A 24,448-nucleotide genomic window follows, 5' to 3' on the forward strand; every position below is an offset into this window, starting at 1 on the left:
TTGTCATCTGGCACATCTACGTCATATTGAACCTCATCTGTAGCAATATGCTCAAACTCAACGTATAACTTAATCTTCGGGTGTTGCACCTGAGTTTGCTAGTGAATATGAAACATCCGCTGAATACTAATTTTGTCGACGATTGGCATATCCTCAAACTGTATTAGGCCGCCAAATACGACAACTGGACTCCTATAGAGAATGTTGGTCACCCTCTTTAAAATATCAGCCTCTATGCTTTGACAGAGCCCAAACTGTAGTTCCGCGAATGTTATTTTGCACAGAACCACAAACGAAAACATATTCTCATAAGCAAAGCTCGCACTCTCATATGTATTTCGTACGACTTCACTATTGTGATAAACCACTATATTTGCAGTGCCCTCTATCGTACCAACCCTGGAGAAAAATATTTCTCTCACAATTAAGCAAAATAGTTACGAACTTTGGTTTTTATAGATAGAAGACTCATCTCGCAGGCTACGTGTTGGAACGCCATCCAACCAGCGTCTGCCACGTGTGAAACACATTACCTGTATGGTGAAGGGATGAGTGCCACATGGCAACATATTACCTGCGTGTTGTGTGCGATTCTGACACGTGTCCAATATATTAGTTGTGTGCTGAGTCAACACATTACCTGCATATTGTATTTGTATATTTGCACTGTCCATCCACAGTATATACACCAAAAATTTCCATTTCCAGGTAAAACTGACCTCTAAATTCCATATTAAAATTCTTTAGCATTTGGAAGGAATATTTGTATTTCAATTCCATGGAAATTTACCTAGGCGAATGGCGAACAATGAGGCCCCTCGCACAAGAAACAGAAATTAATAAAAAAGAAAAAGGAAAAACCCCAATTAAAACCACATATATAAACAAAACCCTGGCCGCTTCTCACTCTCTTGGTAGTCCAAAGATTCAACGATTAGGAGTGCGAAGTTTCAAGTCTGTGTTCTTCTCACTTCCCTCTTTCCTTCCCTGGTAAGCTTCCTTTCTTCCCAAAACCCCAATCTTCGCGATACAATAAAACCTTCCATCTCTTCGTTGTCTTTTTTTTTCCTTCTCTGTTGTGGGTAAGCTCCGTCGAATAATTGTAATCGATGAATTTGCAATGTGGCTGTTGGTGTTGTTATTAGGGTTCCACTGTGCCGATGAATTTTGTTCTCAGAAAGGGACCGTCTTCATCCATTGTGGGTTTCCAGTTCCATTTTACCTTCATGAACCGGGGAAGGCTTCGCTGTTCTCGCAATTTCTTTCGCCACTGGACTTGACGCTTCGCACCCTCGATTCTTTTAGGGTTATTTAATTCCGTTCATCATTCTCTAGTTAAATTTCTCGTCTTTTTTATTTTTTATTTTTATTTTTAATTGGGAGTACCTACAAAGTTGGTTTCTTTCTTCACTGCTGGTGAAGTGGTTCTTTGTTGTTGGATTGTTTGATTTAAGGGAAGTTGTTAGATTCTGAAGGTTTTACTATTTAAGCTTTCTTTATTCTTCTGCGATGGCCGCAATGAAGTCAATTCCAGGGTACCGGTTTCATCCAACCGATGTTGAGCTGGTTCAGTACTTTCTGAAAAGGAAGGTGATGGGGAAGAGATTCCCTTGTGATGTGATTGCTGAACTTGATATATACAAATATCCGCCGTGGGATCTACCAGGTTTGCACTCTGGTTTCATTTGATTTAGTAGAGTTCTGTGTTCGTCATAGCTGTTTTTAACTTGATGATATTTTTTCAGATCATTCTCTGCTTAAAACTGGAGATTTAGAATGGTACTTCTTTTGCCCTCGAGGGAAGAAGTATTCGAGCGGAGGGAGGATGAATAGGGCCACAGAATGTGGGTACTGGAAGACTACTGGCAAGGATAGATCCGTCGAGAACAAGAAGCTTGTTGTGGGCATGATAAAGACTCTGGTGTTTCACAATGGTAAAGCACCCAAGGGAGATCGAACTGATTGGGTTTTGCATGAATACCGACTTCAAGATAAGGACCTTGCTGATAAGGGTGTTCAACAGGTAACTACTGATTTCTCATTCATGAAAATTAAGTGTATTTCTACTTTGGTGAGACTAAGGAAATATATGTCGAAATATATGCTGCTAATTATTGTTATCGGTTAGTGTTTGTGCTTTTCTGCCCATATGGGGATAACTAGGAATCTAGGATTGTTGTTATTTATGTTGTTATCGTCTTATGTTTCACTAGAAGCTATGCTCTTAGCTGATGAGCATATTTTAATACACGAGGATTAGTGGATTACAGAATTCTGCTGAATTGCACGCGTTGCAACCTCTATTGTTGGTAATGGCTTCTATGTAGATTGTCTTTTCATGTTAAGCCTGATGCCATAAACTGATTTTTAGCAGTATACATATGCCTGGTGCTTAAGCTTTATGGTATATAATGGCTAGCTTTACTTAATATAATTTTACTGTATGTCTGACTAGTTTAGCATCTCTTGTGAGACTGTTTATGGTATTTGCTTATTTTGTCTTGTATTTTTGTGCTTGTTTTTCTGGTGTGTTTATTTTAATTAGTTCTAATTGTTTACGTTTTTCTCAGGATTCTTATGTGATATGTAAAGTGTTCCAAAAGGATGGTCCTGGTCCTAGGAATGGTGCACAATACGGAAGGCCATTTAATGAGGAAGACTGGGATAAAGAGGATGAAATTGACTGTGTAGAATCTGCACCTGTTGCTGCTCTACCTGCTGCAGTTCCTATACAACCCGCTTCATGTCATAGCTCTGTTGTGAATAACGTGAATCTCTCTGTGAGTGAATGCTATGGGTTGACCTCTGTTTCGTGTTTAACAGGGCCAATGCCTTCTTGCTCAGCACATCCTTCAGCTCCAAGTAATCAAGTTGATGGTGATATTACACCAGTGCCTGGTTCCGCCATAGAAGATAACATAATGGCTCCTACTGAGAACACCACAACTGAAGTATGCAATCTATTTATTCTTATTTATGCCTGCACAATATTTTGGGGGAATTTGACTAGATTGTTTTTCTTTTCATGCTTGTTTCCATCTAATCTATGACATCTCTTCTACAGTTTCCTTCCATCTCTTTCCCCATTTTGTGGAAACATATCTAGGACCTTGGTTTTTGGAATAACTGCATCTGTCGCATCCATTATTTTTAGTTTCAAACTCATGATGCTTTATTATTGTTGTTTTACTTTGTTCCATAAATGTTCTGAGCCTTCATTTCTTTTCTCTTGTTCTAATTTTGTAATTACAGAAGGTTGACAATCCTCCTGACATAAACAATGCTGAAGGAACACCTTGCTTTGATCCCAATGAGATTTTTGGGGGTCTGGGTGACCTTGATGGTTTGTTCGAAATGGGTGGAATTGGACATGGTTTTTCCTGCGGCCAAAATGGTGGATATACTGTGAATGAAATGCTTTCTGCGAGTGATGGGTTGCGTTTCCCTGATCCCCTGGACTACTTGGAGTTGGGTGACCTCGACACCCCATTGTTATGGGAGACTAATGAACAAGGAAATTGGAGCCAGGACAATAAATGAGGCTTCAAAATTTGACGAAGCATCAACATGAGGTTGGTAGAAGAACCGTTGCCGTGTGTTGCTGATCTTGATTGTCTTTCCATTCTCATTTATAAACTCTACTGAAGCATATATTCTGTACAAACATTCCTTTCTGTAATAAGCTAACACATGATAGCAGTTGATAAAATCTTTAGTGTTAGTTCTATTTACTAGGTTGGATTAATCATTAGCCTCACAAATTTTCTTCGGATATTTTCTGAGTTGTGTTTGTTAGAGTGAGTTTTCAACATCTATTACGTTGAAATCTATGCATGTCTTTCGTAGTAATATCAAATGATGGAAGTTGACACATTTAACCCTAAACTTCTAGTATTCTCAATTTTGTTTTATTGGAGAACGGTTAGTTGATGAGGGAACTGTGATAGGCCTTTGCCCCTTTACTTTTCGTCGCGCTGGAAAGTACGTTATCTAAACCAGTATAGCTTGATCTTGTAAGGTCTTTTCGTGATTTATATAGAGATCGACTAAATCCCATTATTAGAAAGATTTTGTGATAACTAGTAGATTTAGAATTGAACATAAAACTAGCACTATGAATTTTTTGTACATGATTTTTAAAATTTAGTTTTATAGTTAGTTAAAAACAATATAATTATCATAATTAAATCCTATAGTATAATATAATGTTAATAATATAATAATGAATTATATATATATATATATATATTGAAGTATTTGCTTAAGTAAAAATTATTGTTAAACTATATATAAAAATAAATAGTTCATCTAAACTTTGATTAATTAGTAAATAATTAACTAATAAATTAATTATTATTTAAAAAAATTAGAAACTTAAATTTTATAGTTTAAACAAGTAGAAATAATTAAAATATGAATTTTGACACTAATTTAAAAATTTTTGGCATAAAAATAGGCAAACGGGCCGAACCTGTTGGACCGAACCTAAGATCCAACCTATAAACTCCCAAAATTGGTTTTCTTCATCATTTTTTCACTTTGAATAGGTTGCAAAAGAGAGAATTGTCCATAACTTTCAATCCAGAGCTCCGATTGACGTGCCGTCAACGGCCAAGTGTTCGTATCGGAATTCTCTTCAATTCTATCGAACAAATTGGTAAGAAACTTGCATTTCTCGTCAAGTTCTTCCTCTCCTCAAATTCATGGGTTTTGAGTTTGAATATTCAGGAATTGAATGGTTTTTATGGTTTAGGTGAACTCTAACAGTGGATAATCATTCGATTTTGTCCAATTGATTCATGGGTAGGGTAAGAAACTGTTAAACCCTTGTGAATCATTGAATTAGTGAATCCTCTAATGATTGTAGTGCTATTGTGTGGATTAGATGGTATTTTTGTTGATTTGGAGTTCAATTTGAAGTTCAATTTGACAGTTTGGAACGAAATTTGGGTGATTAAGCTTGGGAAATTGACGTTTAGAAGCTTGAAGTTTGTGTAAGGAGAGGTTTTTGAGGTGTTTCGAGCTTAGGGAGGAATTGGTCAAGGTATAGTTTTGGTTTTTCGTAGTTAATGTTTAATGTCATGTGAAAACTTAGACTAGAGGACCATAAGATAGGAATGAATTAAATGAATTATTGATGGATTGTGAATATGGTTTATGATGTGTGTATAAGGATAAATGAATTTGTATGTGTTGGATTATGACTTTGATGGGTATAAAATAATGACGATAGTTGATGTGTTGAGGATTGATGGTGAGCTTGAATGGATTGGTTGAGAGATGTGAAAGTCGATTTTGTAAGTGGTTGCTATTGAAGTTGGTTGGTTTTTTTGAAAAAGATTTAATATTGGAATTGGTTTGATTTTGAAATAATTTGATATTAGGAATGATTTAAATGACTAAGAGGTGCTTGGTTTGGTGGTTGGGACCCTTGAAGAGTGGCGAAAGTCCGATTTTTAGAAGAGATGCTGCCGAAATTTTTATGAAAATTGGAGGGTTCGTTTAAAGTGGTTATTTAGAAAAATTTGGGTTTAGGGATTTTATGATTTGATTTTCAGTTATTAAGAAAATGATTACGTTTTGAGTTTGATTTATTTAAAAAATAATGAATTAAGTTGAGTATGAATTTTTGATGAATGATGATGATATTGAGACTAATTGTCGATCCTCTGTCGCAAGATGTGACTGGACACTTTAACTCCTCGAGCTCCCCCATGGGCATGCATATATATTGAATTTGAGCTTGGGTTGTCTCACCCATGAAATATTAAATTATTGAGTTTGACGTTTGACTCCATAGAATATTATTGAGTTTGGAGTTTGACGCCATGGATATTATTTTTGAGCTTGGGGATACGCGCACAGAGAAACTGCCCAATAGTTAACTACTAGGACGTGTCGATTTGACTGTATAACCGACAGATAAGACTTATCAGCCATAGGACAGACATACATCATATGCATTTATTTGTGTTTGCTTGAGTGTACATTGTTTTCACTTGCTTAACTGCTTAACTCTGCTTTTCTGTTACTTGTTGTAATTGCACCTCTATCTTGTTTTCTTTACTTGAGGTGTGAGGGGCCCGGGAGGGGGGGGGGGTGTTCCACCGGTGATTCGAAAGATTGGAGAAGATAGAAAGTAGAGTGTTAGGTTAAAGTTAGATTCAGAACTTGGAATACCTTAGATAATTTACTTAATTTCTGGTTTAGTTGAATCTTTAAGCTGAAATCTGAGTGTCGGAGTTCTAGGAATGCCTCTAACTTTTCCGAGACCTTTTATATTAACTATGCGGACACCTTTACCATGCTGAGAACCTCCGATTCTCATTCCATACATATTTCTATTATTTTTCAGATACAGGTCGAGAGACACCTCGTTGAGCGTCTGGAGACCCTCCTTACAAGCGAAGAACTATCTTTTGGGCCATTATATTTTGTTTTAAGCTATGTATATATGCTTATAGAATCTCTGCATGTATATTTTGTATTTTGTCCCTCCTAGAGGTTGACTTGGAGAAATAAGTGTTTATTCTGTAGTTTGAGTTATATTTTGGGTTGTAGAAATATATATATATATATATATATATATATATATATATATATATATATATATATATATATATATATATATATGCTCTGGCCGGTCTTAGATTCACGGATTGAGTTCGGAGCTAGTTATCTGTATTTTGGAATTCTGATCCATATAGTTATGTTTTTAATCTTCTTTTCAATCTTGCTTATCCATCTATGCTTATCTTTCGTGAGTGATATACTTTTCTGTTTGTATTTTGTATGACTTCTCTTTTAAGGCTCTTAGTTATAAATTCTTTCAATTATATTATATAAGTATTTTTATTTTTATTTTTAGAGATCGTACCGCCTCACCACTTCTGATTTACGTCCTAGGCATAAAGCTCTGTATGGAGGATGTTACAGTACATCGCCTAGGGTGTACATGGCTTGGGTAAAGCCGGGTTTGTCTTCACTCGAATTCGACCTTAAATAATAATCGGGTCTATTTTTGAAACCTTTATCAAGTCCTAAACCCAGTGAAAGCAGACTACTTTCGGGCCACACTAGAACCAGGTCTAAATCGGTGAAGTTTGGGTTTTGATAAACTTTATGTCAAAAAATTATAACACTTATTTATAAAGAAGAAAAAAAATATACTTGTTATCAAGAAGTTGATATCCATATTTAAACTTGAATTTATTCATAAATTCTAATTTCGTGCTTCTTTGATCTATTTTTAAATTCAACTAAGTGTGATTAAAAATAAAACAATAAGCTTATAATCAAGATAACATAATATTGGAATTAATTTAAAACATATATATCTTTTTTAGTCTTCTTAAAGTGCACAAGGAGCCAAGTGAGGCCGGTTTCGCATTGATCCGGACTCGACTCTAAATAATAATCGAACCTATTTTTGAGACTCTTATCCGACCCTAGACCCTTCGAGTCTGACTGGCCCTTCAGTCCCGGCCAGGTACATCCCTAACATCACTTACACTAAGTTACAAAATATAAAATTATTATACATCAAATTAATTTAAATATGTTTTCAGTAATTTCTCTTAACATCATTGAATATGAAATGACTTCACTTATAATTCTATCTCAAATAAAAGATTTATAAAAATTTAACATATAAGTTGTTGATTCATAAAATAAAATATAAAAGCAAAATAATATATTATAATAGAATGAAAGACAAATAAACAATAAAACAATTTTTTTGGTTAAAAAATAATCAAATAATGATATTAAATTTATTATTAATTAAGAGAAAATACTAGTATAAATTATAAGACAAAAAAAGATAATAAAAGAAAGTGAAAAATCTATAAAAAATAAAATTCGAAAAATTATAACAAAAAAAAAACAATATCAATAGAATAATATAATTAAGAGCGTTTGTAGAAAAAAAATGAGTATTAACTTTTATATATATTAATTGCTATGGTGTTTAAAGTCTAGTGTTTAATTTACTAAAAAAGCTTAAAAGTCCATATTTAATTTAAAAATATAAAAACAAATAATTTTAAAATATTTGATACCTACCTTAAAAATAAATTCCACAATTTCGGCACCAAAATAAAATCACAAGAGAATTAGCATACAAGACAGATAAAAATAGATGTTCACCACTTTGTACAAAGTTAAACAAACGAGAATAGCATGACCATGGCAACAGATGTGCTACAAGAATAGACCTTTCTAAGGTACAGCAACGAGTTTTCTTTTTTTATGAGGATTTCTTGGAGGCCTCATTAGGACCTAGGCCATTAAGAAAATATTAATAAATTAAATTAAAAATAATACAAAAACCTCCTAGAAAATTCGATACTATTTAGGCATCAATCAACTAATACAATGATCATATTCATATAGAGTTCATCTACTTTATTCAGTGTACATAGCTTAGAATTTCTCACCTAATTGCAACTCTTTACAGAGTAGACAGAAGTAAACATCACAAGCATCAGTATTCTTTTTTTCTTTACCTTGATTCAATTTCATGAGTCTCAGAGCCCCTTAAAAATGATCTGCGCCACCATATCTGGAATGCCTTACTTAGATTTGGACACTCAGTACCATGCTTTGAGAAATACCGAAACCATTCCATAAACAGCATGTGTTGTTGCTTGAGGGGCAAAGTAAGAAGTGCCTGACCCATTGCCTCTTCCAATGCCTTCATATCAAGCCCCTTTTTGCATCTCTGCAGCCACCCAAAGTCCAACAGCATTGGTTTGAACCACGCCTGAAGAAGCCCCGACCTAGCTTCCAACCGACATTGTAGTTTTCTGGTGCCGATGGCGACAAACAATGTTGCTGACACTCGACTCAGTTCGTATCTTACCATGGGAGAGGCATCATCATGCAATTTAAGTAGCTGCTGCTGATTGGTCCATATATCAACAAAGTCTTCCGCCATTTGCCCATCAAACATGATTTCCAGCAACCAGTTGATGTTATCAACCTGTCTTGCGACGCGTTCGATCAAAGGCTTGTTCATATCTTTCTTCGGCAATGATTGTTCATGACGGTTGTCGTCAGATTTCCCCTCAAATAGGCTAACTAGAGAAGCGAGACACGAGTGGCAAACAGAATATAGATCCTCCTTGCTGAGGTCAACATGGTTCTTCTCATAGACCGAGCTTTTACTTAGAAGACCCTTTACTAGTGACTTAAGTTCGTTCCTTGCATTGGCATCTGCAGAACTGGTGATAGACCAAACGAGTTGCATTGCAACATTTGGCTGTGAATCTGCTGAATCATTCAAGTAGAATCTACCTAGGATGTCCCTGGTTGTCGTATCATCGAACTTGAATCTTGTGAACAAGCTCCTCAATTTCTCTTCTTCCTCTTCAGTCCAAGGAACAGCCTCAAGGTACTTCAAACAGGATAATACACCCCTTGTGAACTTGATGCCAGCAGCCACCTATAAACACAATCATAACAACCATGTAAGACAAATGCAATTATTCAAACACAAGCAAGATTGTTTCCATTAGAAAAATCAAAATGTTCAAATGCAAGTTCCAATTCTCCATTTTTCTTGCTTTTAATTTCATGCCACCCAATACTAAACCAGCTTATTCCCAAAACACTCAAAAAACCAAACCTACCATATACTAGCTGCAAATTAAATCATCAACAAAAACATACACAGAAATGAAGATAAAATATTTTACTAAAGGAAAAGAAAGTAACAACTACTTAGGTACCTCCAAAACGTCGATGGATCGAAAAACACCAATCTTAGCGAGCCTTTTGGTAACATCATCCTCGAACATGAGCTCAATGGTTTCTCTGAACAACCCCAAGTTATCGACCTCAGGAACCTCAATCCTGCACATTTTGCTACTACAGCCACTACCATTTGAAGTTGAACCTGAACCCTTCTTGTAATCACTTATCAAACCAGCAAAAACCTCGGAATTCGCGTACAGAACCACCGAATTCAGCTCCAAAACCATGCACCCACCATCCTTCCCTCTCAAACACATTCTCACGTCAAAAACACCGTCTTTAGTTCCTCCGCTGCCAGAACCCTCCTCTTCCACCACCGCAGGAGGCAGCGGAGGCGGTGTCGGTGCCCGGAAGCTCCGAGATCGCAACTTGGGCTCGGAATCGATGGCCGGAGAGGGGACGGGAGCGGCGGAATCGACGGCAGCGGGATCGGAGTCAATGGGGGATACTCTGCCGGGGGACAAGATCCTCCGAGGGTCGATCCGACCCGCCATTCTGGACCCGGATTTGGTGCTCTGGGGCGAGCTTGGGACCGAAAGATTCGGTTTTGAGAAGGTTTCAGACTTCCCCTGACGCGGTTTCGAGTAGTGGGTTGAAGAATAGAAGTTGTCGGGGCTCGACGGCGGAACGGCAAAGGAGCAGCACCATGTTCGCCGGCGCCGGCGATACGAACGGTCCATCGAAATGGGTTTCAAAAAACAGACAAAGGTCGAAAATTGAAGAGTTGTGACTGAATGGGTAAAGTGGGTGCTCTGTTTTTTATGTTTGGAGCTGCAGAGTGAGGAGCAGGAGCATCATATCATGGTCATGCTCTGTTAAATGTTTTAGTTGTTATTTTCTTTCCTTGGAACGGGTGTTATTTACTTACTTTCTTGGGAATTGTGTTTTTTTATTTTATGGGTGTTGTTTGGTTGTTTTTGTGTTCCGGTGAAGAAATTGAGGAAATAGTGCTTAGCATCTGCAAGCTGTGACCTTTTAATTAATCTGGTTTAGTGGTGTGGCTTAGGGTTGGGAGTTTTGTGATTCTGTTTGTATGAGTTGTAATGTTAGTTTGGAATTTAAGGAGGAAAAGAAAAGAGCGACCGAAGTGAGGGACAGATGATGATGAATGATGAAAAGTAGTACTACTCTATTACTGAGGTGGCCCCATCAATAGCATCGTTTTGGGGAATTGTTTTGTTATATTATAATATAAATATAAAAAAAAATCAATTTATGTATTTATGCTTTTTTGCCTTGTTTGTTGCTTGTTGGTCAGGGATGGCATAATCTCCTTTCGGACTCCAATCCAATCATTCATTCCATTAAAGGGATAGATAAGAGTTTGCTTTTTTTTTTTTTACGTTCAACGTTTTATTTTCTTCTGTTTAGTTGCTTCACCCCTATTGTCTGTTTGTTACGCACAGACACGCACAGTTCCTGTCCAAAAAAAAAAAAAAAAAAAAGACAACCACAGTTAAATGATGCGAATGCGATGATGAGATTCTTGCGGTGCTTCTTCAGCAAGTGTTTTTAACTTTTTATTCAATTTTAACTTAACTAATAATTCTACTTTTTAATTTATTATTGAGTATCGTACTGTATGAAAGCTATTGGTTTACTTTAAACAAATAATACTTATTATTATGTTATGATACATTTTAAATGTCTTATTATCCTCTCGAGACCAATGAGATGTTGTTTCAGTATAGTTTTCTTGTATATTTTTTATTTTTTGGGTTTGCTAATTGACTCTTTTGAACAATATAAGTTAAATAAAGCCTGTTTGTTTTTCCTCCCCCTTTTACGGGTAAAGGTTCAATCCAACTATATTTGCAAAAACAGGTTAATTGATACATGGTTTGCTTGTAGTAATAATACAGTTATGATATAAAAAAATTTATAAGTAATTTTCATGGTATTATTTACCACTAATTAATTATATGCTATTATTCAAAAAAAAATTGCTATAAGCTAATATTATCATTAAGATTTGGTCAACAAACTTTTGGAGAATTCTCATTTTTCATTGAGTTACAAACACCCCACAAATAAAACTTGCCCTTCTGACTCTAAAAGCTGAAGAGTCACAATTAGGAATATTAGAGTACAGAATCAATAGGGTACATACAAAAGTTCACATTCAATTCTTCCTTTCCTAAAATTAAAAAGAATAACAAGAATGAAGAATTGAAGATGAAATTTTATGATACTTTAGAATCAAGATATAATTCTTTTGCAATAAAATAATTTATGAACAAATGCTGGCTGAACTCCCCCTCCAAAAACCATGACTCAACTGGCCATTTCTACAATACAATAATCTAACCGCAGCATGTGCTCTTTGATCATGTAAATTTGTTTTAATCTCCCAGTTTGCATGTACCCTTATCTCATATTCTGTCAGCACCAATTTGCCACAAAGGTGTTTGGATGATTCTTTACTTATTCTTCTTACCGCCAGATAAAATACGCTGGATTTGAAGCCCTCTACTGAAAGCTTGGTTGAATAGAAGCCTAGTTTGAAATTCTGATACAAAAGGGAACCATGCCAATACAGCAACAGGTGCAAAGATAATAACTCCCATCAGATATTCGTAGCCTTTTGCTAAAGCTTTGACAGAACTCCACATTCTTATGGCCTTCACAATAGGCCTGCATGCTTGTGCTATCTGCACATGTTAAGATGCATTCTAAGTACATGGATCATAAGGGAACAAAAAATGGTTTAGACTTTGTATTGTATACCAAGCATATTCACATTTTCACTCTAAGAATGTATTTGGTATCTCATGACAAAAGTACAGAGACATTAAGATAATGGGGACAAAGACGAGACAGAAACATTGTAAGAGGGTTGTATCTAGTTGCGTGAGTTCTAAAAGAGTACCTGTACAAGAGCCCAGCCTGTTGGAAAAAAGGCTAAGAGGCTGGCAAATATGTCAGTAACGGTGAGACCTAGCAAGACAAACATTAAGGTAAAGGCGACAACGGTTCCAACAAATAGGAAGAATTTGAGAAGACGGAACATCAATTGGAAGTCTGCGCTGAACTTCTTGCTACCCAAGGACACAATCTGCAGTTTCCAGTGCCACCAGTAAATGATATCAGTATTAAGATAAAGGAAAGAAAAACACTGCTAATCTTTCAAAATGATGATACTGACCTTCAAGGTGATCATGATAGCTACTATGACAAGCCAGGACAGACCATAAACCTGCAAGGAAAATTGCATATGAACAAGTTAACATATTTCAGGCACTACCAATTACCAGAGTGAAGTATACTATTTTGTGCCAGTACATGCATGAAAATGCAAAATAAAAGGTACTTAGAATAATTACCACAATGCTCTTGTCGCCTCTTGATATATGGAGCTGATACACAATGCCATATTGATAGACAAAGAAACGCAGGGCTAGGAAACACTCCCAAAACCTTCCCATGAACCCAGTGTATTGCAAATGCTCTTGTTCCTCATCCCACCATGATTCCCAGCTTTTATTTCCAGGAACACCAATGCCACCTCGGCTACTTATCCATTTCTTCCAGTCATCCCAGTCTTCAACTATCTTCTGCCACTCAAATCCAGATGGATTAAAAAGGAAAGGAGCAAACAGCCAAGAACAAACCAAGAACCACATTGACCATGAAAGGAAAGCGTAAGCTCCACCGATTGCTGCTGAACCATAAGCCCTGTAAACTATGAGCAATATTAAAAGCTCAATCCCTTTCACAAAGTGACTCCTAGAGTACAGCCTGTAATTCTCAGCAAACTTCTCGTGGCGAACAACGAAGCCACGACCAGTTGCTCTGTACTTTGCACCTCCGTGAAGAAGAGTGCGTCCGTAGTAGTGCAACTTGGTTCCAAGAGAGAAAGTGAAGAAAACGGGTGCTAGCTGCAACTGCATTATTATCATCTCTCCCATAGCGGATCTGAAACCTCTCTCAAGTCCTATTTCCATGATCATGGGCAGAGTCATTAATAGTCCTATTTGAACAAGGGATTGTGAAGCCATTATTGCCCTCAGTGCCTCATCTCCCCTTCTATTTGCCAATTTAACTATTGCAGCCTCAAGTCCACTCAATGACAGGTAAAGTTTGCCATACAAGAATGCATAAACAGTGAGGGCCACAACCTGTGAATGAATACAAGAAATAATTTAATGTCATATGCATACGGGACCAAAAAATTTTTTCTTTCTTCTGGATGAAATGACCATTACCATTGAGCTGAAGTAAAATCCAATAGATGTGAAATAGAATGATAGCATGCGGAAAAAGTCGAAACGATGCCCCAGCCTGTAGACATCCCTGCTAAGTGTCTGTTCTCCATTACCACAGGCCACCTTTGCTTCAAAGAGTGAGATTTGATTGAGACCAACATCTCTACCCTTTCCAACTTGGATGTATTCATGATGAGTAATGTTTCCACGCCTTAGTGTGGAGTTGAATCCTGTTTTCAGGTAAAAAACATGCATGTGATGCAGCATAGAGGAAGGAATATAAAAGTAAAAAAATACTGTATATAGTGCTAAGAAACATGTTACAAGAATTTTACCAGCAAAAATGTCTTCACTAAGATTGATTACACGAGAAGCCTTGCTGATACCTCCACGGGTGATATGGAAAATTCTATCAAAAACATCAGGATGACCATAGTGGAACCGAACCCTGCAATTGGACAAGGAAAATGGAAAGAAAAGAAACATTTATTTGAGGGTCTACATATTTTGCATTCATTTCCCTTTTAAAGTAAATTATTGTCTCATGTTTGGATGAGTTCTACTTACTTTAGGGGTCTTGCAAGAACTCTTTGGCCAATAGTGACAAAACTTGTTTCTTGATTTGACATAAACCAAGCCAAGGAAGAAACACTGCACACAAGAGAAAAAATTTTATATAATATAGAAATTATAACTTGATGCAGTGTTCACTAACAGTATACATGGAAAATAATTCTTCGTACCTGCCAGTGAAGATATGCTCACGAACACCTAGTATAGTAGGTCGACGAACGCCATGATCCTCATTAAATTCTTCTAGAAGGTTACGCATTTTCAAAGCTTCTTCCAAGTAATTATCCTAGAAAGAATATGTCCAGTGTGAATTTTGTTATATAGCTTCAAAGGTTACATAATATAATGCTATATATACCTGGTTCATGTCAATTGTCTGAAGAGCTTCCCCTCTAGTGAAAATGATAGCATGATTTTGATTTTCAGGTTTTCCTTCTCCTATCTTGGGTGGACCTGGCAATTTTATTCTATATATTTCCTGTATAATACAAACATAAGTCCTAATGAAGTTAACCAAGCATAAGTAAATTACTAAAGGTATTATTATATAAGAGAATTTACCTGGTCATGGTTGTCCACAGCTTTGACTAGCACAGAATAATAAACCTTCTGTACTTTTCCGGCTTCTCTTTCTTCAACTTCATCAATATAAGCCACACGAAGGGAAGGATTGCTACAAAAATTAAGAACCGTATGTAATTTTCTTAAATTAAGTGAAATAAAAATTCCAAATGGACTAACTTCGAATTTATCAGTTGGAGAACAATGACATACTTAACCATCAAATTCAATATGTCTGTTGCCCGGCGGTCTCCACTGCGCTTCTGATTACCATAGATCTGACACGTGGCGACATATGTGAATTTCATGTCAGCAACAGCTTCGATACTGGCATACAGAGATCTCTTACTCTTCTTATCTTCCTCGGATGGAACAGTAACAGCCTTATAGCCATTCAGTATCTCTGTCCATAAGTAGCAAAAAACTTAAACAATCATCTTGGCACATAACTAACTGCCTTGCCAATAATATTGTTGAAGACTGGTATCTTAATAATAACAAGAAATATTTTGATGCAGAAGTTTATATTTGCTGTCATATATGGTATAGTTTTGTATAAATAAATGTTACTAATATCTAGTCTTTTCAAATGTATGGGCAATACTTCTTTATGGGGTTAAACTTGGTCAATAGTTGAGGACTGCTAAACAAAGCTTTTTGTCTCTATAAAAATGTATGAAAATGTGGATGAAAGATGGCTGTAGTGTTTAACTCTATTCATGGCTATATAAAAATTAAAAGAGTATCCATTCTTACCCCTTTCATTAGCCATATCAAGAAAAGCTTGGAGCTTAAGAGCTCGCCTGTAGTACATCATTCCCCTAACTGCATTAATTTATAGGAACAAGAAGAAAAATTATTAGTTGATCAAACCTTGCATATGGGAACAGAAAAGGGAGGGACACCATTGTATATATACCTGTCCGGCAAAGAGTTTGTCCTCTTAACGAGGCCCAGTGACGTAATTGCAACACATTCTCCTCTTTCTCCCAGACCTCGCTATCTTTCTTGCAATCAAGTCGCTCCATGAAGTTGTTCCATTCATCTATAAATACACTTCTTAGGCAATCTTTCCTCTTTAGAAAAAAAAAAAATGAAATCAAACTAATTGTATAGAGTAAGCTATTGCTACCAGGGTAGATCTTTTGCAGGTAATATATGATTGACACACCATCCTCATTTTCAACCTCAAGGTCATTCTTGGAATAGACAGTCTCTTCACTATAGTATGGAGTCATGACACTACAAAGAAAAACCAAGATGTTCTTTAATACATAAGAAGGCACTGTACAACTTCAGAAATACAACAGCGCCATGGGCTGTTTTCTTGCACAAGAAATAAGCATCACAAACCTGAATGAGAGCATTTTGCGAACCCTTGGAGCACGCGGCATATCCATGAACAATGAATTGGTGAAGAATGTAATCCTTCTGCGTGCCTCAAGGTTTGTTGGGACCTCCATAGCAGACTCCTTTACTGTCAAAAGTAAATGTAGGCGTCTAATCTGAAACAACAACGGTTCGTGACTCATGAGTTATAGAAGCATCTCTTAGTCAAAATATAACCTATGAGAGAGTAATTTTTCTCTGATTTTATGATAGCATCACTAATTAATTACCTGTTCCTCCCATTGTGCTGTAAGCACAGGAGGGAAGTACACGGCCGGTCTTGCATCAGTACCAGCAAAAAGTTGCCTTCCAGTGTCCTTGCTACTATGATTAAGTTCTGCTAACTCACTGATGAAAATCACACCATGCAAAAGCAAGCATTGTTACTTTTTAGTGAAAGTGATGCAAGTATAACTACATTCCAAGTTTAGAGTAGCAATTAAGTGTCAACCAACCTAATGTCATTCACCATCATATCACGGGTAAATACTTCTAAAATATCTTGCAATAAGACTACCACTGTTCCTCGCTTCGAAGGATCTGCATCTTTCTGTAACCATAAAGGAATGTGTAAGTTTCCAAAAAATATAGCTACAGAGATGAAACTATTTAAGAATTAAGACTAAAATAAAGTGAAGATACTAAAATGATTGGTTTTCCTATGAATGACTCACCAAAATTTCAACAAGCTCAACAAATTTCTTACAAAGGTTGGGCAAAAATGCCATTCGGAAATTTGTAAGAAGGGTATTCTTGGAGATGCTGTTCTCAACTTCCTTGAAGATCACGGAGATCGTCCTGTGTCATCATAATGAATTCGGATGTACTTTAAAAAATTTGATGCTTATGAAATTTCTATAGCTTCAATTCTAGGTTAATCAAGAATAACAACAAAAGAAGCTTATGTCAAATTTTGAATTAATGTGGTTCAACCTAAAATTTGATCAAGCAAGTAATTCCTAAAATAACATGGGGGATATCATATCTGATATCATGAAACGTAAACATAAATGGCCAAAGGTCAACTAATAAATAACCAAAAAGGTCAATAGATAAGATTCAAAAAGTTACCTTTTCTCAAGGTCACCAACCACCAAAGTATTTAGAACATTCTTAAAAGCTTCATAGCATTCAATGACAGCACATTTCATATATTCATCATGACAAATGCGCTTCCAAAGATCAGAGTCCTTTCCATGAAATTGAGCTGCCATATCTAGTGCTACAGCAATCTACAAAGGTATACATGGAATTAATTAGAGGAAATAGTAACACGTAAACCTTCCCAAAAAAAGTAAATGAATAATAAATTAAAAGAAAATCCCACTGACCTTGCTTGCAAGCAAAAATGGTGGCCATTGAATTATTTTCAAGCTAGGGTCTAATGAGTAAGGAACCATCAAAAGATCCATCTCCCTGCAGTGATGTGAACTGAGAGGTTAGACCCCAATAGGTGATTTTGCAAATAGCTAGAGTTTGGTTCTAAGGGCTTGCCTATCACTTATGATATCTTCCTCACGGAAACTACAGATAATTTCATTCCATAATTGAGCAAATTTAGCAGCTTCAACCCTTCTACTGGGAGTAACCTATAAAAGAATGGAAACATGAGTGAACATAAATGACTACATTGGTTTCATGTAGTTAGTTGCCAATGAAAATGATAGAAACCTCAGCAAAACGCTTTGACAAAGAGAATCTCCTCTTCTGGTTTTTGTCAGTAGGGACCAAGAATGAGTTAAATGCGCCGGGCAATGACTGAAACCGTGATCTTAGCATGGTCAAAGTTCGAATCTGCAGAAAATGGAAATGGAAATTTGAGTTTTTTACACCTTGAAGACCTTTAAATTTGAATAATAAGCATGTACTTCATGCACCAAAATGGATAATACAAATTTCTTGATAAAATAAGTTCAATCTTTTGTATGCACAAAAATGAAGAAAATAAATAAAGTAGTTTAATATGAAATTCTTTCCACATCTAGGAAGCTAGCTAGAAATAAAGTTAAAGTGATAATTACCTCTCCTAAACGATCAAAGGCTCCAACAACACCACCAGACAAAGTTGAGAAAATGGCATACCAAATTTGAGTGTCCATGAAATAGACCTGTATATTCATAAATGTGAACTGAGATGTTGCCATTACGTGAATAATGAGAATAATGATTTATCTTCTTAATTGATTTTCTTAAACATCCTCCTAATTATTAAATAAAAAAGGAATTGGATATTCTCTAAAACTTTAAGACATCGATTTTATAAGTTTTAAATATTTCATTAACGTAACCAGAAAAGTATAGGATACACACCAGCACTACAGGTGACCAGAGTGCAATGACTGCACCATAGTTATGTGTAACTGCACATTTAGCAAAAATATATATATATATTAGACTAGACCAATAGATCTCAGATAAACTTATTATAGCAGAAACATTAAAAAGAAGAAAGTATACCATTAGGGAAAAACTCATGCCAAGCATAATCAACATGGCGAATCCTCATTATCTCCTTAGTTGGCTCCACTAGAGGTTTAATCTGAAGTGGCAAAAATCACATAGTTTAAAAGAGCGAGAATGAATTAGCGAACAAAAAAGGTGCGTACACCACTACTCTTAAAAAAAAAAAAAAAAAAAAAAAAATAATAATAATAAAAACACATGTAAATCTATAAAAATTACCTGGATGAAATAGCTAAATGCCACTTTGGAAGCCAAAAGAAGCAGCCAAAAGAATGTGTACCTAAAAATCAAAACCAAAATTAATTCGATGGTGAGATAAATTTCTAGTGGAAAACTGGAATAAGATAGTGTCCTGAAAAGCTCACCTAAAGAGAGAAAATTGACTCTCATGCATTCCTCTTCCAACATAGATTCTTGGCTGCACAGGTTGAAGAATCACTCAGAAAATAATTAATGGAGGCGCTATACCCAAAGATCACAAATTGTTCAATAAAATGTTTATATAATTATTTTTAGGCTACACATATAATAGTCCTTTGTAATCTTCATACTTTTTAAATGTGAATGAAAATAGTAGTTTCCTACCTGAGCCCACCACATGAAGAATCTTACAATACGCCAGTCTGAGTTTTCAATCCAACGCCTGAGCATTGGGAAGAAGAAGAGAAATACTGTCAATGCATTGGGAAGCAAGTACACTGCAACTGCCAATAAATACAATTGTGGAAGGCCCTTTGTATCACCCAAGAACGAAAGTATCTTCGTGATAAACTCTGGGACATTATTATTATTCTCGAAGGAACCAATATATAACAGTGGAAGAACTATGACCCAAAGTATGCTAACAATTATTTTCAGTAAAAGCCGTAGTACATTAGTGAATCTCCAACGATGATACCCAGGAAAGTTCAGAACCAAGTCCAAGATACCTAAGACAAAACAAATGAAGCAAGGAGGAACATATGACGTGAGATGATGGACATATGATATATATTTGCATGGAAAATAATAGTAGCTTTGTTCAAGTAAGACTTCTTGCTAATTAATTAATTCTTCTGATAGTGTCATGTGAAGTTTAATTAATTTGCATGAAGGTAGCGCTTCATACCTTGTAGTAAGCGTAGTATGGCTGCTGTGATGAATATACTAGAGAGTTTGAATAAGAGTGGTTTTTGAAAGAGTTCGTTCAATTGAGTATTGTTCCACGAAATAATAATCATAACCTGTAACAAGAATAAGAACCAAGTGTTTTAGGCCTGAAGAGAAAAATACGTACTTTGTAATAAGCTCATTTCCGTTCTCTATATATACATACCTGCAACGCCATTATATAGAATGTCCAGAGACGATCAAAACTGCGAAAGATGTGCCAGAATGAACGGCTCTCAACAAAATTTGATTTGCCCGTTTTCCCAGCTTTCTTACGGGCACCGTGTCTTCCCTGATATATAAATATGCATGGAATTTCAATATTAGCATTGAACCAAAACTACGTATTTTACATTTGCTTCCATATTAATATATGGAAATTAATATCAATGAGATATACCTGTGACACAAATGTGGACTTGAAAAAATCACCATCATCACGCATGGGCCATCCAAGAGAAAAACAATCAGGTGACCTGAATGTATATATATAGAATAATGCAATTATCCCAAAGTTAAAGCCAAAAAAGAAAAGAAAAGAAACTATTAACTACAAAATGAAATAAGAAAAATAAAGCTAAATGTGCTACCAGAAATACTCATTTAGATCATCATAGTTGCACCATGATGAGTGGGGTGCAGTTCCATTTTTACCCCGCTGTGCTTCATTTTCAATAACTCGGTATATGGGAGTTACAACTTTGCGAAGGAATGACTCATCCTCACCACCATAGGAAGGTTTGATATTTTCACCAGTGACAATGCTAACATTCCCGGCCAATAGACCGTTAAGTTCATAGGCCATCTGATATTATAGTTGGATTCTGTTAGTACTTCGTAGAACATTACTTGTAGCTTCTAAAATTATTTGAAAACTCAGACAGTAGTAGTGTAAAGACTGAAGAGAAAAAATATAAAAATGTGTACTCACATTGTGAAATATATAGCATAGGCACTCTGGCATGAAACGAAGATTGGAAGCTTCACCCCATATGAGAAGATATAACCCCATATATAGTAGCTTTCTCTGCTGTATCTCTTGCTGACCTTGCTGGGGGAGTCTGTGTCAAATAACAAGAAGACAAGAACATTTTTATGCAAAGTTAATTTTGTCGGGGAAAAAACGAAAAAAGAAAAACAGATCTGTTATATTTATATGTATGTTACCGTAAACTATGTTTTCTTCCTAAAAACTTGCACCAATTCTTGTAATTCTTAAAGAGTTCATTCATCTTTTCGTCAACAGCCCGGTCATCCAGCTGTAATAATTGTTCAACAAAAACAAAAGTGTGTGTCAACCTGATGTAAGTGAAAAATGAGTATAATAAATAATAACCAAGTTTAATTAGTTGTTATTTATTTGTTATTCAAATAAAGGAGAGGGTAGGTGCCTTGTTGAGAGGCTCAGGTTTTGGATTGAGCCTTATGTGAGAGTTAGCAAGAAGCAGAATCAAGTGCTCTCTTTGGTTCCTGACATTGTCCTTCTGGAAGCCAAACATGGCTCTAAGCCAATCAAGCAAGTCCAAATCCCCACTTCTCTGCCTGTGTTGCTCGAACGTACTTGGCCAGTTCAACCCCCGGGTGTTCCACAGAGCAGAAACTGCTGCCTTAATCTACCAACACCACCAAGGAACAAATCAACACAATATTTCCAAATAAACAAAACATCAAACACATGGTGCGCATATGGATACCTCTTCCAGCTGCATAATTTGCTGAGAAGCCCCAGCAGAATCCAATGGAAGAATGTTGAAAGGGGCATAAATCTCCGTCTTTTCTTGGACATCTCTAGCTGCTGCAATAATCTCAGGAGCAACTTCTTCAACTTTCTCAGTCTTGTTAACTGCACAAAGCACTTCAAAGAGTACCCCTGCAGTTTGGTATGCTTTACCAAGCTGTGCTCTGCAACAACAAAGAGTTTAATTTTCAGTTCAAAGGAGGCCAACCAGTTAGTTTAGTGAAAAGGTTAATAACATATAATAAATTAAGGGTGTGCATATGGACCTGTCAGCTTGTTCTCCTTGGTCAAGAGCTCTAACATAGTGCTCATAGTACTGTTGATAATAGGCCTGGATTTCCCTTGCATCTGTCTTCTTAACTCGGGAGGCAAGACTTGTCGCATTGTCCTACACACATGCATGCGCATATTTTCACTTCCATACAAATATAACGAGAAACTCCGCCATTTTAAATATTTTTAGTCATTATTTAATTAGTATAATTATTAAATTATTTTTAATAAATAAATTTTATTAATTTATGTATATAAATTTTAAAAAATATGTAAATAAATTATATTAATTTATATATATAAAAATTTAATAAAATATAAATACAAATTATATATTTTTTATATGCAAAGCATTATAAATTATTGTTGATAAAAAATAATATAACTTTGCTTAATATATAAATAGTAAATTAAAACATAACTACTATTAGAAATCAAGGCGTGAAAAATTATGCTAATAATTATGTATATTTTTGTCAATTTATGTATACAAATTCTGTTTAATACGAATGTAAATTATATATATATATATATTTGATAAAACAATAAAAATTTAATATTTTATTCAACTTTTGTATTCCCTTTGTATTTAGCTCCTCCATCTCTAATTGTATTACCACTCATGTTACTTATCCAAACCAAAAAAAATTAATCTATACAAATAACTAACGGTATATTATTATATTAATATACATAACTAATTTTAAAATTTATTAGTTAAAAAATTATCTAAATACACGAATCTACTTAGATGATCATATAAAATGCTTTATATATTAAAAGTTTATTTCTGTGAGCTTTAAAAAAAATTAAGTAATCTTTTTTATAAAAAATTAAAAAAAAATAATTTAACATTTGGATATTTTATATAAAAGTAATTTTTATCTATTACTTATATTTAAATATAATAATATAAAAGTATTTTTTATTTATTATATTAAAATATTTTTTCTAAAATAAAAAAATTTAAACGAATGAGAATTGTAATTTTTTTTTTAAAAATGTATTTTTTCTAATAATTTTAATTTTACTTAAAAAATTTACCAAATACACTAAATTTTTATGAAAAAATTAATTAATTTTTATTTTAGTTTAATAACATCCAAACATATCCTAAAAATTTAAACTTTAAAAACACGTACGTACCCTCTCCAAACGTTGAAGTAACAGCGTCTTAAACTGCCTCACACCACGCCCGCTGGAGCTCTGATCCAACCTGTGTGCCTTCTCAAACGCATAGAATCGACCTTCATAACCAAAAATTAACAACCAATTTTAATTTTGAATTCCACCAACGCTAATTATGATTTATCTGTAATTAATTAAGTCGAAGGTTATTAACGCACATAGATAAGCAACCCTAGGGCGCTCGCTTTCGATCTCATTGGCGACACGTAGGATGGGCGCGATGGAGGCGAGTGACGACGGCACTACGACGTCATCGTCAAACACCTCCGTCGAGAACGTTGTCATGGCTGCGCTCCTCGACGGCCGCCGTACCAGCGTCTGCGGAGCCGCCGGCTCGAGATTCGACATCTCTGTCGAGCTCCTCACCCCTCCCTCTTTCTAATTTCACCTCTTAGTCTCCCCCCTGCATCATCAAAATCAGTAATATTCATCATCATATCAAAACCTAACCCTTAATTACCTTCTTGCATGCATGCACGTACTTATATTAATTAACTAAGATCATTATGATTAAGAACAAATTAAATAATGTAGGCACCTATTATGAGTTCAGGGATGAAACACTCCAAAAAGAGAGTAAAAAAAGAAGAGAAAATGGATTTCGAGTTTTCAGAAGAGACGCAGAAGAGGTGTTCCCGCTGCACGCTTCTATTAAGGTATTATTATTATTATTATAGTGTGAACTGTGAAGAATAAAGAAGAAAAATAGAGAGACAGAAGCACAGACACAGAGAGATATGTGACACGTGGCATCATGGGGGAGAGTGATGACTAGCTGTAAGAGCGACAAAGAGTAGTAATGATTGGAAGAGCAGAGTTTTCGGAGGAGAAGCGCCAAAAATATACAAATATAATGCTTAGCTTGCGTGAAACGAACTTGACAACTACGAAGCTCTTCTACGGTTATGGCGGTAATAATGTGTTGTTATATATGTTGTTGCATGACACCTCAAAAATATTAATAAGCGACTAAGATTAAGGAGCTGCTTTCAGTAATACCATGTAACGTAGAAAGACTTTAAAAAGTAGAAAACAACTCATATCAAAATTGTAGGTTTACTGATATTACGGTTCATACAAAAATTGATTTGTTTTTGAAAAGTGATTCATTATTTGAATCGAATCGGGCTGGTTGATTTTCTTATCATATTGC

General features: G+C 35.5%; 3 protein-coding genes and 1 non-coding gene across 4 annotated transcripts; 1 reads left to right on the top strand and 3 right to left on the bottom strand.

The window, feature by feature from the left end:
• The first annotated feature begins 793 nt into the window (after positions 1–793).
• On the top strand, positions 794–3,885 carry LOC112782457 (NAC domain-containing protein 82). Its single transcript, XM_025824846.3, has 5 exons — positions 794–990; positions 1,146–1,666; positions 1,746–2,023; positions 2,571–2,951; positions 3,253–3,885. The coding sequence occupies exons 2-5, from the start codon at positions 1,510–1,512 to the stop codon at positions 3,538–3,540; spliced, it is 1,104 nt and encodes a 367-aa protein (XP_025680631.1). The 5' UTR covers positions 794–990; positions 1,146–1,509; the 3' UTR covers positions 3,541–3,885.
• Positions 3,886–8,098: 4,213 nt separating this feature from the next.
• LOC112782804 (BTB/POZ domain-containing protein At2g13690) lies at positions 8,099–11,193 on the bottom strand. Its single transcript, XM_025825408.2, has 2 exons — positions 9,732–11,193; positions 8,099–9,445 (listed from the first exon to the last, which is right to left on the bottom strand). The coding sequence occupies exons 1-2, from the start codon at positions 10,434–10,436 to the stop codon at positions 8,504–8,506; spliced, it is 1,647 nt and encodes a 548-aa protein (XP_025681193.1). The 5' UTR covers positions 10,437–11,193; the 3' UTR covers positions 8,099–8,503.
• A 506-nt stretch (positions 11,194–11,699) lies between these two features.
• LOC112784217 (callose synthase 5) lies at positions 11,700–23,677 on the bottom strand. Its single transcript, XM_029296477.2, has 39 exons — positions 23,454–23,677; positions 23,254–23,354; positions 22,101–22,222; positions 21,791–21,998; positions 21,488–21,709; positions 21,264–21,355; positions 21,028–21,157; positions 20,687–20,901; positions 20,497–20,572; positions 20,263–20,388; positions 20,056–20,170; positions 19,533–19,876; positions 19,313–19,365; positions 19,167–19,227; positions 18,942–19,023; positions 18,795–18,844; positions 18,506–18,592; positions 18,156–18,278; positions 17,979–18,073; positions 17,816–17,900; positions 17,556–17,716; positions 17,159–17,282; positions 16,940–17,034; positions 16,715–16,832; positions 16,449–16,600; positions 16,228–16,337; positions 16,015–16,140; positions 15,852–15,920; positions 15,309–15,498; positions 15,096–15,207; positions 14,893–15,012; positions 14,705–14,820; positions 14,529–14,612; positions 14,297–14,409; positions 13,962–14,191; positions 13,080–13,874; positions 12,902–12,952; positions 12,626–12,811; positions 11,700–12,407 (listed from the first exon to the last, which is right to left on the bottom strand). The coding sequence occupies exons 1-39, from the start codon at positions 23,641–23,643 to the stop codon at positions 12,177–12,179; spliced, it is 5,760 nt and encodes a 1,919-aa protein (XP_029152310.1). The 5' UTR covers positions 23,644–23,677; the 3' UTR covers positions 11,700–12,176.
• Positions 15,843–15,923, bottom strand: LOC112788386 (small nucleolar RNA J33). The gene has a single exon (XR_003195752.1). It is a non-coding gene; the product is annotated as a small nucleolar RNA J33 (small nucleolar RNA).
• Positions 23,678–24,448: the final 771 nt, after the last annotated feature.

Source organism: Arachis hypogaea, chromosome 20, assembly GCF_003086295.3.
Source record: "Arachis hypogaea cultivar Tifrunner chromosome 20, arahy.Tifrunner.gnm2.J5K5, whole genome shotgun sequence".
Lineage (NCBI taxonomy): Eukaryota > Viridiplantae > Streptophyta > Magnoliopsida > Fabales > Fabaceae > Arachis > Arachis hypogaea.

What these genes read in the sequence shown, in the direction of transcription:
- LOC112782457 (XM_025824846.3), top strand. Translation starts at nt 1,510, where the DNA reads ATGGCCGCAATGAAGTCAATTCCAGGGTACCGGTTTCATCCAACCGAT. An exon ending in TCCGCCGTGGGATCTACCAG is followed by an intron (nt 1,667 to 1,745) that starts GTTTGCACTCTG and finishes ATATTTTTTCAG; the next exon opens with ATCATTCTCTGCTTAAAACT. An exon ending in CTGATAAGGGTGTTCAACAG is followed by an intron (nt 2,024 to 2,570) that starts GTAACTACTGAT and finishes CGTTTTTCTCAG; the next exon opens with GATTCTTATGTGATATGTAA.
- LOC112782804 (XM_025825408.2), bottom strand. Translation starts at nt 10,436, where the DNA reads ATGGACCGTTCGTATCGCCGGCGCCGGCGAACATGGTGCTGCTCCTTT. An exon ending in GATCCATCGACGTTTTGGAG is followed by an intron (nt 9,446 to 9,731) that starts GTACCTAAGTAG and finishes TTGTGTTTATAG; the next exon opens with GTGGCTGCTGGCATCAAGTT.
- LOC112784217 (XM_029296477.2), bottom strand. Translation starts at nt 23,643, where the DNA reads ATGTCGAATCTCGAGCCGGCGGCTCCGCAGACGCTGGTACGGCGGCCG. An exon ending in CCCTAGGGTTGCTTATCTAT is followed by an intron (nt 23,355 to 23,453) that starts GTGCGTTAATAA and finishes TTGGTTATGAAG; the next exon opens with GTCGATTCTATGCGTTTGAG. An exon ending in GCATGAGTTTTTCCCTAATG is followed by an intron (nt 18,845 to 18,941) that starts GTATACTTTCTT and finishes CTAAATGTGCAG; the next exon opens with TTACACATAACTATGGTGCA.